Source organism: Lissotriton helveticus, chromosome 6 (genome assembly GCF_964261635.1).
Source record: "Lissotriton helveticus chromosome 6, aLisHel1.1, whole genome shotgun sequence".
Classification (NCBI taxonomy): domain Eukaryota; kingdom Metazoa; phylum Chordata; class Amphibia; order Caudata; family Salamandridae; genus Lissotriton; species Lissotriton helveticus.
In genome coordinates this window covers 579,051,692-579,071,585 of record NC_136067.1, presented here as the reverse complement: position 1 = coordinate 579,071,585, position 19,894 = coordinate 579,051,692, and the positions used below count along the sequence as shown (strand labels likewise).

Sequence of the window (19,894 nt, the reverse complement as noted above, 5' to 3'; positions counted from 1 at the left end):
TGGCATAATACTGTATCACATTACTATTTTTTGAGGAATAGCCTCTAGAGACGAGCAAGGAGTTTTTGTTACTGCCAATCTGTCCCATGCATGCAGTGGCCAGCCCCCCGTGAGTTCCAATTATGGTCGGTTGTGATGATGGAATTTAGGGTTATGGACACCTGCTGCTGGAAATTGGACTGAGACCACCAAGTTCTCTACCACAGGTGGAAAGGCCTTTGCAGATACTAATGACTTAGATGTATCTTAGACTAAGCTGTTTTCTGAACGGTAGGCGCAAATGGATGTGAATGCTGGCTCTTAGCTCATGGACAAAATAGGCCATTCTGAAGATGGATCTCTCTACAAACCGTTGTAAACTCTTCAACTTCACTATAAATATATCCTTTAAACGGTAACAATATATAGAGTTCCTAGATGTTAGGCATCGCACGAAAATCCACAGGAAAGCAAAGGCTGCAAAAGCAGTTTTTCATACTAAAAGTGATCTCTAGAAGACACTGAAATGGACTATTCCATATGGACAGCTATTAAGGGCGTTTAGGGCTTGTTCCACAGAAGGGATTTTAAGAGTGATGTGATTAAAATGATCAAGAGGTTCCCTCTGTGTGGATATCCTAACATTGCACTCAATGATGACTTGATGAGTCAGATCTGTGGAATCTCTCCTCTATATTGATAAAATGTCTGAGAAAAAGACGAACATACAAGATGGGCATGGGGACTTGAAATGAAGGTTCTTATAGGACACAATGCAGCATAGCTGAAAGAAAGAAATACTGAAAAATGGCATAGATTGACATATGCATGAAAGGTGCATTGCTGTCCAGTAGCATATGAGAGCAACTTGCTACTCAGACAGAAAATCTGAAGCACTTGGGTTGTCATTCCAGGATGCCTGCATGGTGGCGGTGTCCTCCTCACTTGCTCCTGTGGTATAACGACATAGCCATTGGAATAGGGACGTGATGTAATAATGTTCAAAATTGGAAACACCAAGGATGCCCAAGTCAGTGGGCTACTAAAACCTAGCCAAAGCAACTCTACATCGGCCATCATACCAAATCAACACACCAAGATAAAATCAAGAGTGCAAAATACCCTCGCAGTTAAATGGAATGGGAGGTTAGTGAAATAGTAAAGCAAGCAAGGTAGCATGATCATTTTTGAGTGGACAATTTGCCCATCACTGACAAACACAGCTTTTCCCAGAACAAAACCAGACTTTCCAGTACTCGGAGACAGTGCATCACGTTACCAACCAGCAGATCTTGAACTTAGTAATAAATACTTCTGTGCAGGTAGGCACTGCAGTAAAAGCAGACAGTGCAGGCATGCCCACAAAGGCTCTATGTTTCCAGTAGTGAGAAACTCACTACCACAGCACAAGCAGCCCACCTCAGCTCCAAAAGTAAAGTGTGGAGAAGCTCTATTGTTTATAGTCCGGCCAATGAGAGTTTCAAACATTCTGTGCTCTTGACTAAAGTGGGGGGGACTTCAGTGGGGCAGAAAGCCCTAAGTCCCTCAAAGTGGGGTGCGCTGCTAATCCATGGCCCATGAGCCCCTAACTAAAAACAGTTCTTTTTAAAAAAAACTTTATTTATTTCGTCCGGTTTGACAAGTGATTTCACATTGACATTGTAAATGTTTTATGTCATAAGGTGCAGTAATAGGAATTGAATACGTACAACTTCATCAGATCATCATCAGTAGACACATAAGATCATACATTGATGCAGTAGTAGTCATTGATGTACTTTAGGGCCCTCTATGTTGAACTAAAAACAGTTCAACTTACATCAGCTAGTGTAGAAGGATTGCTCCAGAAGGAAGAGAAGAAAGAAGAAGAGCCCCCAAAGGGTGAGGGCATGCTTAACAGCTGCAGAGTCTTGCCACAAACGTCCCAGCACAACAGAGCTGTTGTACCCTCACCCACCACAGAAATGCAGCAGCAAGCCGCTTTAAGAGTTAACAACCATGTGTGTTCAGTCAAGAGGTGAGCTTCTCACCATCACCCTTAGCACTGCGCAGCACACCAAATTCAAAGTTGCCAAGGGAGTTGAGGGGACAGCATAAGGCAGCAAATTGAATAGCCTAGACAGGCCAGACACTCATGGCTTCACTGCAACAGAGAGTCTTTGGGGCTCCGTGCACTCCCCAGGGCAAGGCCTCAGGGCCAGGGATCTGTCCAGTCTCTGCTCCCCAATCACCAGCAAGGTCAGGGCAGCAGCAAAGCAGACAAGCCAGCTCGAGGGCACAATCTTCAGCCAGCGCAGGACAGGGTGCTGTCTTCGTACTCAGACAGGTGGGCTGCAATTCAAGGCCCCTGGTGCCAAGGCAGCAAAGCAGTAGTATCAAGTCAGCAGTGAAAGTCCTATGCTTACGGGGTGCCACTGTCGGCCAAACCAAGGTGAAGGTATGTGGGTAATTAGCAGTGCATGGCGAGGGCGCGAGTTATAGGTACTTGAGATAACTATAACTGCTGAATTTCTATGGTTTTGTGTGTGTAAATTCTGAACCTAAATATAACATCCCTGTAACCTTTGGTTTTTTCAGTGAATATATTATATATATGTGTATTGAGTCAAAACCATACACACACACATATTTAGATAAGATGAGTCTAAAACATTTTTAAAAAACCACATAAGTCTGGCAAGACAGCTAAAGCATAGTTGAAAAAATGATAGAGTAAAGTCTTACCTTATCTCCTTTTTCCCCATCAATCCCATCAAAACCACGCTCTCCCTAGTAACGGAAAGAATGACAATGATTTAATTTCCATGTATTGCACACATATTTGAATCAGCTGAGTTACTATTTCAAAGTCAATAGCATTTCTTTACAAGGATGCAGAGAGATGGTTTACACTGAGAGGCCCACACTCTCCTAATATAAAACCAAGCCCTAGAGAAACACTTATAATGAACGATCTAAATGTAAGTGTTGCACAAGTGTTTCTTGTCTACTATAGTGGTATGTCAGTACAATAGACGACAATACTACCTCTCAATGGTGAAAACATGTTCCATGTAGGATACTAGTGTGCAAAGAACAAAGGGGCATTTTTTTGGGATATGACATGCTATTCAATCCCTATATTACAAATATTCCTTAATAGGGGCTTGCCAAATAAAATCCTCTGTGATGATTTGCACTGTTTCCACTGTCATTGGAACCGTTTTCTTTCTTTCAACATTTGAGAAGAATTGACAGCATTAGTAGCATCAAGATAGATGAGGACACCTATAAACTGTACATGTTATAAAACAACATCCTGATGACGTTGCAAGAACCGAGATTACATTTCGGGGATTTGATCGTAGAAACTGAAAATACACCAAGCAGTCTTCGGATTAAAAGTGAACCTGGGCAAGAGTGAAATCTTCACGCTCACTAAGAACAAAGATGGCAGATTGTCGGTCCATACAAGAATCCTTGAATTTTGGCAAGGTTAAATATCAAGTCACCACTATATGGTCGTGGTTCATCTGCACTTTCAGTTGAGAAGGTATTTTGATCTGCCTATAAATTTGGACCCCAATAATGGATCTGCACCAAATTTGGTACTTAATTGGCGTATTAAGCTAAGGGCTGGCATGTTAAATTATGTGAAGTTCTGTCGAAGGAAAAAAATTCGGAGGGGGCAACGAAGATGGGTTTTCCCATTGTAGCCGCTATTTGAAATTGTGCTGTACCTTCAGCCAAAACTCTGAAAGTATTACTCTGTTGGATTTGATGTCAATTCTTTTAATAGTTTTTGAGAAATTGGTGTTTGAAGAAGGTGCTGGATGGGCTTCAAAGCATTAATACTTTTGTATATCTTGGCAGTTGAAAAGCTATTTCTTGATGTGCCTATAACTATTTCCCTGTTTGATAAATATACATGACATTTGGCAGAAATTTACTACGCTGAAATTAATCTGGCTATTTTGAAGTTCGAGCAGACCCATTAAGTGGGGGCCCAGTTAAACATGCATTGCAAATGCAATAGGTCTCGCATTAGAAAAGTTGGAGTTATTGGTCTTGTAAATGACATATTTTATTTATTTGTTGGTTTTTAAAATTGCTAAATTGATGGCTTTGTCATTTACAATGCCAATAGTTATAACTTTCGCGAATGTGACACCTATAGCATTTGGAATGCAACATGTTTTGTATTTACGTGACTTAGATGGCAGCTCTGGTCGTTAGGCCACAACTCTAGAGAGCAGGAGAGTGCAGCAGGGGAGAGAAGCACAGCAATGCAATAGGTCTCGCATTAGGAAAGTTTGAGCTATTGGTATTGTAAAGGACACATTTTTTATTTATGTGCTTGTTTTGAAAATAGCGAAATTAATAGCTTTGTTATTTACAATGCCAATAGTTTTATCTTTCGCAAATGTGACACCTATTGTAACACAATATGTGTTGTGAGGGTGAGTGAGGGTGAGGGTGAGGGGTTGAGGGTGAGGGTGAGTGAGGGTGAGGGGTTGAGGGTGAGTGAGGGTGAGGGGTTGAGGGTGAGTGAGGGTGAGGGGTTGAGGGTGAGTGAGGGTGAGAGGGTGAGGGTGAGTGAGGGTGAGTGAGGGTGAGGGTGAGTGAGGGTGAGGGGTTGATGGTGAGTGAGGGTGAGGGGTTGAGGGTGAGTGAGGGCGAGGGTGAGGGTGAGTGAGGGTGAGGGGTTGAGGGTGAGTGAGGGTGAGGGTGAGGGTGGGTGAGGGGTTGAGGGTGAGTGAGGGTGAGGGTGAGTGAGGGTGAGGGTGAGTGAGGGTGAGGGTGAGGGGTTGAGGGTGAGTGAGGGGGAGTGAGAGTGAGGGTGAGTGAGGGATTGAGGGTGAGGGGTTGAGGGTGAGTGAGGGTGAGGGGTTGAGGGTGAGTGAGGGTGAGGGGTTGAGGGTGAGTGAGGGTGAGGGGTTGAGGGTGAGTGAGGGTGAGGGTGAGTGAGGGTGAGGGTGAGTGAGGGTGAGGGGTTGAGGGTGAGTGAGGGTGAGGGTGAGTGAGGGTGAGGGTGAGTGAGGGTGAGGGTGAGTGAGGGTGAGGGTGAGTGAGGGTGAATGAGGGTGAGTGAGGGTGAGGGTGAGTGAGGGTGAGGGTGAGTGAGGGTGAGGGTGAGTGAGTGTGAGGGTGAGTGAGGGTGAGGGTGAGTGAGGGTGAGGGGTTGAGGGTGAGTGAGGGTGAGGGTGAGTGAGGGTGAGGGTGAGTGAGGGTGAGGGGTTGAGGGTGAGTGAGGGTGAGGGGTTGAGGGTGAGTGAGGGTGAGGGGTTGAGGGTGAGTGAGGGTGAGGGTGAGGGTGAGGGTGGGTGAGGGTGAGTGAGGGTGAGGGGTTGAGGGTGTGTGAGGGTGAGTGAGGGTGAGGGGTTGAGGGTGAGTGAGGGTGAGGGTGAGTGAGGGTGAGGGTGAGTGAGGGTGAGTGAGGGTGAGGGTGAGTGAGGGTGAGGGTGGGTGAGGGTGAGGGTGGGTGAGGGTGAGTGAGGGTGAGTGAGGGTGAGGGTGAGTGAGGGTGAGTGAGGGTGAGGGTGAGTGAGGGTGAGTGAGGGTGAGGGTGAGTGAGGGTGAGGGTGAGTGTGAGGGTGAGGGGTTGAGGGTGAGTGAGGGTGAGGGGTTGAGGGTGGGTGAGGGTGAGGGTGAGTGAGGGTGAGGGGTTGAGGGTGAGTGAGGGTGAGGGTGAGGGTGAGTGAGGGTGAGGGGTTGAGGGTGAGTGAGGGTGAGGGTGAGTGAGGGTGAGGGTGAGTGAGGGTGAGGGTGAGGGGTTGAGGGTGAGTGAGGGTGAGTGAGAGTGAGGGTGAGTGAGGGGTTGAGGGTGAGGGGTTGAGGGTGAGTGAGGGTGAGGGTGAGGGTGGATGTGGTGGTGGATGTGGTGGTGGATGCGGTGGTGGTGGATGTGGAGGTGGTGGTGGATGTGGTGGTGGATGTGGGGTGATTGCGGCTTGCAAGCTTATTCCGCTCACGTTATGCAGTTTCAAATATGATTGCCACTATTACTCTCAAATTCACTTGGCAGCAAACTGGTGAACTAATTAAAAGAAAGTCGTATTCAACGTTATGGCCGGTACTTTATTCCAGCAAAGTGGCAAGCCAGTACACACCAATGAGCTAGTAAAGCTAAAAACACACCACATGGCACAATTGCTGGCAGAGCGAGCAGAAGTAAGCCAAACAGCTTTCCCGTAGCTAAGGACAGCTGAGCTCTTTTTGTAGCAGCACGCATAAGAAAAGTCCCGTATTTTCACCAAAACACTCTCTGATAATGATCAGCCGAATTCAGAAGGCTTCCTGCCCTCATATATTCCCAAGACAGCAGTAATCTTATAAGGAAATGCTGTCATCACACCTAAAGCTACGGATGAGGAGAGCTTGCTGGAAGACATTCAATTAATGAAAAAAAAAAAAGAAAAGGAGACACGGCCGGCCGGCCGTGAACTGAAAGCACGGCCGGCCGGCCGTGAAAAAGCCTTTGATGCCGCAGGGGGTAATTAGGGGAGGAGAATGGCTGGGCTGAGGCAGAGCGCCAAGCCTTTGATGCAGCAGGGGGCGGAGCGGGAAGAGCTGCTGGCGGCACTAAGCTGACGATTTGATGCTGTGCACGCGCATTTTAACTAATTGCGCTTGCGCATTGAGTTAAAAGTGCACATGCACTTCATCAAATCGCCAGTGAATCGCCAGTGTAGGTAAGCTTTGTTTAAGCCCCCATAGTCTCGCTCTGCTCAATGCGCATGCGCATTGACAGGCGAGACCTAAAAAAGACTGGGCAAAAAAGTGTTCATTTGCTAATAAGTTTGACACGGTTTGAGAAATCTGCATACATTTTAAGAACTTCGGGAGGTTTCATTTTCTATAGACATGTCAAATTAATTGCCAATTCACTGGAGAGGTGTGGCGCCGCGGCCAGGGCGACTGAAGCTGGAATCTGGGGACCACGGTTCGATCCCCGGCTCCGGCGGCAGGTTAGCCCAGCACCATGTGACTCTGGGCAATAGCTCGCTTAATCTTCCCGACGGCCCACTGCGCCTAGAGACCCTTACGGGTGATTGTGCGCTTTACAAATGTGGACTTTACTGGTGGGGAGGTGGGACTCAATGCGGGGGGTAGGCAGGGGGAATCTTTATTTGCTTTAACTTTAGTGCTAATAAATGCATGTGGCAGGCAGTTAGCAATTAACACTCAATACAGATATTTCAGGTTATGTGCAGATTCATTTGGGGCAAAGTTAAGGGGAGGGGGGGAAAAACATTTTTGATTTACGTATGATTAATAAGTTGAGCCTACTCTTGTGTTTTTTTTTTTAATTTCACGCAAATTCATCTGCGGACAGACGGAAATGGGGGTTTAGTGAAGTAGTTATCTTAAGGAATTATACTATATTTGGCATACATTTAGCAGGTTTCGTTTTCTATTGGTTATTTCAAATTTTTATCAGATCCAGCAAAAGGAGGGGAAAATAATGGGGTGGGGGCAATAAAAGTTTCCTTCGCTAATAACTTTGGTGCAATTTGATGAATCTGAATGACATTTAGTAGATAGTGAATTAAGCCAGTCAAAGGCCAGGCATGCCCTGCAACTAGATATATTGGAAAGTAGTTCTCCCTCGGACCAATGAGGTTATGTGGCTAATAATGTCCAGAAATATAGGCCACATTCTTTAGGTCTCCAATGCTCTCAAACATTCCATCTGAGGTCAATAAGAAAAAGGTTCTGGACTCATAAGCTACGGGCAGCTAAACATGTCCTATTTATGAAATGAGGCACTGTGCAATACCATTATGCGAATATTGATATTGGACGCTGTGGAATCTTCACTAAATTAGAAACACAACATATTTCTAACAACACAGATGCCTCCTACATGAATATATGCTTAGCATTCGAATAAGTGACATGTACAAAATGTCTGAGGATTAAGCATCTGATGAAAAGCACAACATAGGAAACACATGTTCCTCTTACAAAAGGGAATATACATAAAATGAAATATGCCCGGAAACAAGGTTGTGTGATGGAGGTATTAAAATGTAAAAAATGGCAAGCATTTATGCACTATTTAATTACATCAAAGTGTCAAAATTTACAGCTGATTTTAGAGAAATTTCTCATATTGTGATTTATGGCATTGTTTAAATGCCAATAGAATTTGAGCTTTAAGTAACATACCAGAGTGATATAATACCACTCTAATAACTATGTAAGTAAAATAATAGATAGATAAATCATGAAATACATTGTCTGAAAAGTATACAGGTTTTTAACCTCATATAACTTCCAATAATGGAAGGCGCCACCCTCACCTAGGGGCGTGGTGCCATAAGTGGCATCTCGTTTGTGAGCCGGTCATGCCCTTCCAGTCATAGAAGAGGGAGGGAGTGTCGCCAGAAACAAAAGGGGGCATCCAGGCGCGTCATCAAGGTGCGCAGCAGGCGACCCCTCCCCATAATCGATAAAAGGAGGCAGACGAGAGGGGGGAGCCCTAATTTTGTCCTCTCCGGGGAATGTCAACGTATTGGACCAGCAATAAGTTACCCGCCCACCCATCCCTAAGATTAGAGGTTGAGCTGGTGGGGTCCCGGGCAAGAGAAGTGGCGGGGACTCCTTTTTGGCAGGGACTGTCTGGTCCTGGAACAGTGCGGGCAGTCAATGGGGGGCTCCGGGTTGGCGGGAGAGTGGACTGACCTGCTGGTGGTCTTGGAATCTCTTGCCCTACCCAAGATGCCGGCACTGGTAGTAAGCAACTTTGGAGAGGGTATCTGATGTGCAGGAACCCCTGTGGGGGGCAAGGCATTAAGCAGTGCTCTTGTGGTAGCGTCTATGGGTTGTATGACTGGTAGTTACCCCAGATGGGGGGCAGTACCAATTGGTTGTGGCCTGCTGGCACAGTACGTATCCAAGTATGTCTCTGGAGATCCTGAAATGTAAATACAATCTCAACCTGTGGCTGGAATGTATACTTCACAAGCCTACTTCTTTTTATAACAATGTGTGTTGGTTTTAGTTTTATCAGTTAATCAACAATTAAAGATTGCGGTATCTGAAGGTTTTAATTAAGACTACGCAGTGAAGACCAACTATTTGCCTGATGTGTTTTGTGGGGCAAAGGGAGAAGGGCGTGAGGCTGTCAAAATCTGGCTGGGGCGAATCGTTTGTAGTATGCCCACTAATAGAAACAGATAATTCATGGCATGCAACAACATTGTTTTATGCTTTTTGATGCAGTAAATATGTGTGAGAAAGAGGATTATTAGTTGAGGTGGATGATAGTCCACCATAAATAATGTCACAATGCGTTAGGTCCAGTAAAACATTTAATAATTTAAACCTCAGCTCAGCTCTTGAATGCTATGTTACCTACACAGTTAAAAAGTAAAAAACACAACACAATAAAAGTCCCACTCCAATTCTTATCAATTGACATTATTATAATGAACAAAATTACACCAAAAAATGAAGGGGAAACAGAGATATAAATCTTTAAAGTTTTAAATAAAAATAGCATCCAAAAGAGCAAAGTGCCAACCGTGGGCAATTGGTTGAGCTAGATCAGGACAAGGCCAAGGCTTAAATGTGATCATGATGGAGCATGGGTCGAAATCCACATATTTGTCCTCTGTACAAATAGGAGCAAGTCAAGCTCTTGGGAGTTTTCATCTCAGGTCGCAACTGCAGGTACAGTCCTGTTTTCCACAGGCCCAGTAGTGTTCTGAAGAGGGTGTCTTGTGGTATAGGTGTGCCACAATTATGTCTGGCACCAGCATATGGGTGCAGGTGGCTTTGGGCCCCTCCCTAACCAATAGGGAAAGATTGACACACTTTTGGAGCAGTTCCTGTGCGTCGTACTGCAAACAATCACATAGTGACCCTGTCAACCTAAAACCAATATGACAGAACCCCCCATGCAGAGCTCATGTGTCCACCCTAGATGTGTAGCCAGGGGATTGAACAACCTCTCCTCTGTGGTCCCTCATAACTAGTTCCAGAGGCAGCTCCTCTCACACTGGGCCTGGTACCTGACTGGCTTCCCACTGGGCCTGGAGCCTGACTGGCTAGGAGGACAAAAGAAGGGGGCAGATCCAGGTGTTAACTACATCTACCTGTAACAGGGTATGCTTCTTTGAAAATAATTAAGTGTCTGAGTACTGCCCACATGTCATCCTGCCAGAGGAAAAGATGATCTCCCCACACTCAACACTCTCTGTTCTAGGTCACACATTTCAAGGAGCTAATCATTTCCTGGGTGACAGTTGGAAGCCCATGAAAATGGGCTTCTAGTAGCTTTAGTCAGGCAAAAGTTGACGTTTTCTAACATATTTAGTACAAATCAGACTTCAACAATACATATGATTATTAATAAATATTTGAAAAAGTAAAAAAATAAACTTTCTAGTTGATTCCTAGGAGGTGATAACAATATTTAATTTTAATATATTTCCTATAGAAGAGCGTACCCCGCTACAGTGAAAATAGGTTTTGGGGTCTTGTTACTATAAGGACATGTTTTGCATCAAACGCTTACATGTCCAGTTTTCAAAGCCAAACACGATGCCTTTTTGGCATTATGTCCTAATTAGGAGTGACTTAATATTTAAAAGGATGCTTTAGGCCTATCAAAAGGGTTTATTTTGATAGGTCAAATTTGCAGTTTAAACTTGCACAGCCAGGTTACTAGTGGCAGGTTGCAATCCTGTTTTGCACTCTAATGGCACAATGTGTGCTGCAGTCCACTGGAGACATGTGACTTACAGGACCTGGGCACATTTTGTACCATATATTAAGGACTTTTAGGTAAGTTAAATATGCCAATTAGGAGAATAAACAATGTCAACATGGTTTAGGGGTCAGAGTACACACTGATGCCTGGTTAGCAGAGTCCCAGTGCACAGAATTAATAAAAATCCAGCAGCACCAGTTCAATAAGAAAGGCATTTCTCTACAATGTTTATAGATTAATTGCACTTGGAAAATATGTTTATTCACTAACACTGTCCAATTCACATGGTAAAAAACTTGCACACTTGCATTTCCACATGAACAAGTGCATCTCTCTGTTGTACATGTGTCACTGCATATGGCAAGTAATGATGATTTTTCTGCCTGTTGTTTTATATCATTTTAAATTAGACAATGCATTCTTGCACTGCTTTAGTCTGTCTTTTCTTTCTGTGCATGTTCATTAGCATTCTGATATGCAGTGGTGGGGTGTGGATGCAATGGAGATAATACGGAAAAAGTGAAGTACATCATTTATTACAGGTATCATGCCCCTTCGATGCTTATGCCATCTGCTTACGGTTTCCTGCAGACCAGGGTTAGTTTGTGGATCGTTCCCTAGGCCACCAGATGAGCTCAGGACACAGGCTGCCCAAACACCTTAAGGACTGGGCATGGCTGTGCATTGGTATAAGCCTTAAGTGAGGAAAGAGGCTAACAGTTACCTACAGAAACAAGAAGGCCACGGTCGCCTGGAAGTGTAGGATAAGAGGGTACTTTCCACCTGATTTGTACATCAGAATGGTCATTTTTTAGATTTTACGTCGTTTTGCTTCCACAACCCTTGGTGCAGTTATGTCTGTTCCATGTCCCTCGTGTGTGGGCTTCCACATCTGTCTTTTTCACTCCTTGGTGTTTCTTATTTGGTCTTCTCTGTTACAGTTTTCTCCACCTCTTATGTACATCATAAGCACATATTTTTTGCAGATACATATATGCATTTCAATGACATGATGTGTACCTCTGTTTTGTTTCAGTGTTCACCATTTTTGCCCTGAAGGATATCTTTTCTTGTACTCCGCAATGCTCATTGTTTGTGCCCCTTCATTATCTTCTTATTTACTTTGAACCCTCACTGTATCTGACATACACCCTGTACGTCCCCTGAATTTGCACCCATCCGGGAAGCTAGTTCGTGAAGCCCTGTCCCTTTAGTTGTGGAGTGTGTGTCTCTCATATTTGGCCCTCATTACCACTCATTTTATCTATCAGTGTGCTTTGTTTGAGTTCTGCTGTGGTCTAGTTTACTCTGTCTCAATTAAGCCCGACCATTGTTACTAGATGCTGTTCACTGTTTAATAACAACTATTGTTTATCAGGTGTACCCTTGAGTGAGCTTAGTGTGTGCCCCTCAGTTGCCCTTATGTTTTACCCTCATTTGTACCGCTGTGTCCCTAAGTTGGCCCATGCAGTGTCCATTTTTTGAAGACCTCATTGACCTTAGTATTTGTCCCGGTTGTGTGGCCTTTTTTCAGTTTGATGGGTTTGATATGCGCACCATAGTTCCACTAATTTCTACCCACTGTGCCATGATCTGTGAAAACCGATGTTAGTGGCCATAGTAGCTCTCATTTGCACCTGCGTACCTTATTTGTGACCTCTAATATCCCTCGGTACAAAAGGGGGTGGCGATGGACGGAGCATCTGAACCAATCAAACACTCACACCCAGTCAACAGATCTGGGTTTAATCCATCACCGTTCTTTAGCCCACTCTGCCACCCCAGTTCAGACATGGCCATATGCAAATCAGTCTGACCCTGTGGCTCATGGGAACAGTCCAGTCCGAACTGCCAAGCCATGCCTTCCCTGGATCCGAAACAAGCTTCCTAGGACAGGTTTCTGGCATTTCATCCGTCTTCAGCCAGGCTTGCTTGAATCCAGTGGCAAAATGAGCAAGGGACTCACGTCTGAGCATACCCTGCCAACTTAGGGCGAACAAAGAAAAACCAAAGGTGGTGATGGACGGAGCGTTGACAATACAAACACTCACCCCCAGTCAACTGATCTGGGTTTAATCCATCACCGTTCTTTAGCCCACTCTGCCACCCCAGTTCAGACATGGCCATATACAAATCAGTCTGACCCTGTGCCTCATGGGAACAGTCCAGCCCGAACTGCCAAGCCATGCCTTCCCTGGACCGGAAACAAGCTTCCTAGGACCGGTTTCTGGCATTTCAGCCGTCTTCAGCCAGACTTGCTTGAATCCAGTGGCAAAATGAGCAAGGGACTCACGTCTGAGCATACCCTGCCAACTTATGGCGAACAAAGCGGTACAAAAGAGGGTGGCGATGGACGGAGCATCTGAACCAATCCAACACTCACACCCAGTTAACAGATCTGGGTTTAATCCATCACCGTTCTTTAGCCCACTCTGCCACCCCAGTTCAGACATGGCCATATGCAAATCAGTCTGACCCTGTTTCTTATGGGAACAGTCCAGCCCGAACTGCCAAGCCATGCCTTTCCTGGACCGGAAACAAGCTTCCTAGGACCGGTTTCTGGCATTTCAGCCGTCTTCAGCCAGGCTTGCTTGAATCCAGTGGCAAAATGAGCAAGGGCCTCACGTCTGAGCATACCCTGCCAACCTATGGCGAACAAAGCGGTACAAAAGGGGGTGGCGATGGACGGAGTATCTGAACCAATCAAACACTAACCCCCAGTCAACCGATCTGGGTTTAATCCATCACCATTCTTTAGCCCACTCTGCCACCCCAGTTCAGACATGGCCGTATGCAAATCAGTCTGATCCTGTGCCTCATGGGAACAGTCCAGCCCAAACTGCCAAGGGAACGGTGATGGATTAAACCCAGATCTGTTGACTGGGTGTGAGTGTTTGATTGGTTCAGATGCTCCGTCCATCACCACCCCCTTTTGTACCACTCTAATATCCCTCAGTAACACCTATTTGGCTCTTAGATGTCCCAAAGTATCCTTAAATCCACCCCTGACCCAATGTTCTGCTACCTATTTATAGCATTTGCTGCTATTCATTATCTTTGGCCTTCATTTGTATCAAAAGTGTCTCTCGTTGAAAGCAGAGTGGCTTTGTGAGTTAAATGCCAGCAAAATAAATTTGTGATAATTTAATTTGCAGGTGTCGTGGTCGAATTCCAGCAATGACAAAGATTCCTTCCATCTTTCCAATGTGAATAATATAGTATATTAAGTTAGTTAATATCAATTCGTTATAACCAATGCTAAACCAACTGGTTCCTTAATCTTGTTAATTCACAGTCACAGCGCTATGTTATCATTTTACATGAATTAGCTGTGGAAGTGTATTGCCTGTGAACATAACCCTTTCTCCCTATTTCACAGGCATTATCAAAACCAATAGCATAGCCATTTAAATGTGATACTTATTGGCCTAGCCTATTCTTCCTAAACTTGGTAATTACATTTTCCTTGAGGTGCAACATTATCTCATTTTAAGTTCTATACAAACTGTATGATGAAATGGTGTTTGGGGCAAAGCGTATCATGCTTATTCACAGATACTTAAACCAGTGCTGTAAATTGGTTGAAAAATGTGAGGGAGGGGAGGGCTAAAAAGGTGTTTGGCCTTGTAGAGTATCTAAGTAAGTTCCACAAAAGGCATCATCTATGTAACTAATGAAGTGACCTAATACACAGTTACATCTTAATAAACAAAGAATACCCAAAATCAGAAGATAACAATATTTGTTAATACAAACTTAATATAGCACAATTATCCCAAACAATAATCAATACAACATTTTGTGGTGATCAACAATAGCTTGAAACTCCAACATGAGGAGTGAGAAGATGTGTTCATCACAAACCTCTGGAGTTCCAGGGACCAAATTTATTTGAATGTCATTGCAACATAGTGAACACCAGGGCACAAGGTGGGGAGACACGTGGGTGAAAGTCATCCACCCACTATTTTCACAGGGTGGACACTGTCCAACCTGCCAAGAAGTTGGGCCCCACTGTAAAATATGGTGAACTCGTCCAGGTATTATTTTTAAACACCAGGACACCTTCAGCAGCGCCTGCACATTGTCCATTTTGTATCCACAACAATGTGCAGACGGGGAGGGGGCTTTCTTATTTTAGACTTCAGCTGTGCCCATAACAAGGGCCGAATATGAAGGGTCATCAGTTCCCCTTTTGTTTGAGCCTCTTGGCTGGGAGTGATCTGGAGCCTCACACCTGGATGCAAATGCAGTGGAGGGGAAACAAATGTTCACTCCTTGTTAGCATTTTACACATATTTAACCCCTTGCCTGCTGGGCTAATTCCCCTGCTGTGCTGGGGGGCTGGGGGGCGCACACAGTACCCCGGTGCTCATGACGAGCTCAGCTCATCACGGCCGCACCCGTTTCTGTAGAACGTTCAGCACAGTGGGGGAATTAGCCCCACGTGCGAGCGTTGCGGCCACTATGACGAGCTCAGCTCGTCATGAGCACACGGCCACCGTGGCTCATGACGAGCTGAGCTCGTCATGAGCATGGGAGGGGTTAAGAGAGGTATGCATTTGACTTTGTTCAGTCTGTGCATGGGAAACATGCATGCACTGTAAGAATGTCAGATGTGTTGTCTTTTCCAGTGTTTGCACATAATAAAATGCCTTTATATAGCACTTATTGGGACACTGAGCACCTTTTCTATGGTTCTACAATACAAATATATTATTTGCACATACATTATTGGCCTGTGTATTGCATTCTGTGTGATTGGTCTTCTTTTTCAGCATCCCTATACCAATGGTAACTGACATTGTGCACCAATAACATTAAGTATCCTGTACATTGTCCACATGAATCGCTGAGTCTGTAATACATCATATTTATAATGAGGCATATGCCAAGGGAGAGATGCCCCTTCCCTTTGTGAAGCGGTGCTGGTGGTCTTGCCCAAACCAGACAAGGACCCATTAATTTGGGGTCCTATCGACCAGGATCTCTTCTGAATTCAGACTATAAGATACTTGGAAAGGTGCTAGCCAACAGATTGATCTTGGTGGTGCAACCAATATTGTATCATTACCAGAATGGGTTTGTACCTGGCAGGAACACCTTCCTAAATTTGTGTAGACTCTTTATGTTAATAAACTGGCCACGTGAGATGGGAGCTCGCTCATGGGTAGCCTACCTCGACATCGAGAAGCTTTTGACAGCCTGGGATGGTGCTACCTGCTGGCAGTGCTTAAGTTTGGAATGGGCACCAAATTCCTCAAATGGATCTAAAAACTATATGACTCACCAGTGGCACAGGTAAAAACGGGAACTACCATTTCTGATCTCTTTGCCATAGACCGGGGCACCCAATAGGTTTGCTCCTATCCCTGATTATTTTTGTGCTGGCAATGGAGCCTCATGTTGGCGCACTTAAACAACGTGCTATGAGTAGGGGGATAAGAGCCCATAACTATTGGCACATAATATCCATGTATGCAAATGATGCATTGGTATATTTGCAATTTTTTCCAAGACCTTCGGACAGTTTTAGTTTTCTTAATATTGGGTGCCCTGAATTATGAATATTATTATGTGGCCACGCAGTTACAGTGGCCATTGCTCTGGTGCCAGCCAAATTGTGACAGAACTTGGATATTGGGTGACTAGGACATGCCGTCTAAGGTGTTGAAATGGCTGTTGGGCTCAGTGGGTACAATCCCGAAGAAGATTGGGAACTTCTCTATGTCCATGGCCCGTTCTTGTTGGAATACTTACCTAGACAGCCGCCCTCTCCCCCTTATGACCCAGAGTTATCCCTTTGGGCGTTGTCCAACTGTATAGACCTAGCTTCAAGGCCAGAAGTGACTGCCTGGATCAATGTGGGTCCCTTATCCTGGGGAGACTTGTTCTTTGACAAGATCCTTAGCACATTTGAGAACCTGGTAGATGACTATGGGATCCTGATGAGCTCCTTTCTCTTATATGTTTTGCTCATTCGACACATACATAAAGCTGGGGTAAAACACACGATGAACCAGAGACATTTAGAACCCTCCAAACAATACTTACACACTGGTCTAACCGTTGTACAATGTTATACATATGCAGGGACATGGATGCCCCCCCTTACTGCGCTCTGTGCTTATTGAAATGGAGAGCTCTCCACAATGTTCATCTTAAAACCAGTGGGTACAATGTCTAGAAGTACCGAAGTGAGTCTCTATGAATGCCAGGCTTAAGTATACCCAATTCAGTTATCTTCACACGCATACCTCATGCCCTACAGACTGGTAAGTATGTATCAAGGACCTCTAAACGCCTGCCCACGCGTCCACAACCCAGATTCTAACTTCATCCACAGGGTATGGTTGTGTACACAATTGTCTTTGTATTGGACGAGGATAGCAGAGGTGAGTGACACTGTACCATTGGATGGTCCACATTTTCTTTTGAGTGTCACTTCCCAAGGGGCAGCTCGCAAGGCCCTTAGTAAGTAAGACCTGGCGTTAGTGGTGGCCAAGCATAAGATAGACATGGACTGGAAATCACCAGTACCGCCTACCTTCCCATTATGGCTTACGGACTTATGTAGTGGTATTATAGCCAAACTGGAGATATTGCATGGTGCTGTGTCAGGACACTTGGTCACACCCAACCCCCACAGATTGGAAAACATATCAAGTAGTGATTGGGCTAGACTAATGGGTGCTTGTTCCTGAATGGCATAATATACTGGGGCTAACACAAACTAGAAAGATGCTTAGATTGCCCAGGCCACACCTTTCTGATATGACGAATAACCCCCCCACATGTCCCCCTCCCTCATTGCAGTTAGTTCTCCTTAATGATTCCACGCTTGTTAAGCTCCTCCCCTACTTTACACACAATCGCTGGCAGTATGCAGCATCCCTTAGTGGGCAAACTGTTCTCTTCTGTAAACAGTATTTGTTTGGAGGTACTTTTGCAGTGTGATTTGAATAATGTAACCCTGGGCAAAGCACTACGGTACGCTCGCGTATTTTGCGAAGTTTGCGCTACTTCGCACTACGCGAATTGCACGTAGCACAATGCAAACACGCGTAGCGAAGTGCAGCAGTCATTTTTTGCTCGCTCGCAGTCCTCAACATCAAGTTGACGACCGCGAGCAAGCAAAATGACATCCCGGCGAGACTTTTTCGTCGTTTGCAATCAGCAACATCAAGTTGCCGATCGCGAGCATGGAAAATTAACCTCCCAGCAAGATTCTCAACGCGGGGAGGTCAGGTTTGTCATTGTGAGTGGTCGCGTATGCTCGCAACCGCTCGCGATGAGAAACTACCAGTCCTCGTTGAGAAAGCTGCCGCTCGAGTAAAAACCGACTCGAGCGTCAGTTAAAGACAGCTCACACTGTGCAAGATGCCCTTTTCAATGATTGCACAGTGCGGACAAGCATCCGGCACTGTGCAATCATCATGAACAGCGCACTACGCAGTTCGTATAGTGCCACACGTAGCTCGCGTAGTGCGGAGTGCACTTCGCGTAGCTACGGTAGCGCTACTTCGCGAACTACGCCCAGGCTTAGAATAATGGCAATTTTTGTTCTTGTATCTTTATGTAGATATGCAGATTGTGTGGCAATATACAAGGTATAAACATTGTACACTGTGATGATCCTGTTCTTGGCTAAAAAGAAATAAGTATTATGCTGGTATTGTACACTGCCCAAATCTCTGCTGACTGTTGTTTCCTGGATGCTCATTACATCATTGATGAAGATCTATTTAAAAAGCATTTGTAAATGATGGTACAGGATATGTTCCATGAGACAGTGGGGGTTACAAGGTGTAAAAATCACGTCATCCATCATAGCTCACTGTGCTAAATTAGACAGATTACAATGCAACTGCAAGTAACAGACGGATTGCTGTGTGCAGAGCAGTAACCCACGTACCTATCCACATAAAATACAATTTGTTGTGCATGTTATATGATGTGCTTTGCAGGAGACACATTAACCCTCTATGCTACTTTGAGTCAAAACTGGGGTTAGAAAAAACACTGATCTTTCTGACAAGTGCATTAACCTTCAGAGTTCTCTTACCATTATTATTTTGTCAGATTCACTGGGAACAAACAGATCTCTGCAGAAGGTGCCTTAATCCCTTAAAATATTTTAGAATTCAGACTTTGCAACCAATTAATCAGATTTACTGTCAGTTTTCTCCTTGTTGCCAATTTCTGTGGGGTAGAGTTTTAGAAATATAAATGGATATGGAGGTCCAGATTTTGCATTGGGGGTTGCATCACTTTTCTGGCACAACCCTGATAAAAATTCTATTTGGGGATTTACAATGCCACTATAATCCCACAAGGCAGCACATTGTCCTTCCTTGCATTACCTTACATCTGGTCGACATTACATGAGTATTGCTTGGGCACTTCCGTGCATCCATCCACGTATTTTGATGCAAACTCATATTTACAAAAACTTGTAAACACAGGTTTGCACCACACTGTGAATCTGCCTGATGCTGACACAACAAGGAGAAATATATTTATTTCTCCTCATTATTTCTACAGCACAAAAGAAATAGTCTCATAGGAAAATTTTTGCATGGCTTTGTTAAAAAAACACCAAACCTAAAGCAAGGCTGCGCATTTCGCTACCTTGCGTCCTTGTGTTACCATACGTCATATATGCATTACACTGGTGGTGCACTGGCATTCTCGTACATCCACACATGTATTTTGTGTACAAATAATATGCACAGTCTTCTTAAGGCAGGCACAATAGCTTTTCTTGGAGCAGCTCTCAAGTTCCACTTCCATGTAAAATATTCTTTATGTGTTGCGACAATCCAGCTAGGTCCTGCTAGTGAGTTAAAGTTTTAGAATAATGGCTTTGAGAAAGTCAAGTGCCTCCATGCTGTAGTGTGTCAGTATTGATGGCTCCGTATTTAGTCTTACCCGCTCTCATTGTAGAGGAGGTTTGGAGTGCCCTGGCATCTGCGTCCCGGCAGTGAGTAGGAGACTGGATGCTACAGTAGAGGCGGCAGGCATCCAGATGCTTATCCGCCTATGTGGTAAGCCTCCCTGAATCCGATGGACGGTCTTGGGTCCTCCTGGATTTTTGGGGAGTTGAGCTATTGCGCTTCCTCTGCAGGTAATGACTTCTACTTCACAGCTGCACACTGCTCCAGGGTGACAGCCCTCTCACTTCACCATGGCCCCTCTCCTGGCACACAGGGTTTG

The 19,894-nt window shown here is 44.9% G+C and overlaps 1 protein-coding gene across 2 annotated transcripts in view; it reads right to left on the bottom strand.

Moving 5' to 3' along the window:
- The window catches only part of COL19A1 (collagen type XIX alpha 1 chain), a 2,464,374-nt gene that overhangs the window by 1,459,117 nt on the left and 985,363 nt on the right, over window positions 1–19,894 (bottom strand). For both annotated transcript variants that reach the window (XM_078648013.1, XM_078648014.1), the window contains exon 12: window positions 2,704–2,748. In XM_078648013.1, the coding sequence (XP_078504139.1) occupies window positions 2,704–2,748 (45 nt within the window). The remainder of the gene's footprint in view (window positions 1–2,703; window positions 2,749–19,894) is intronic.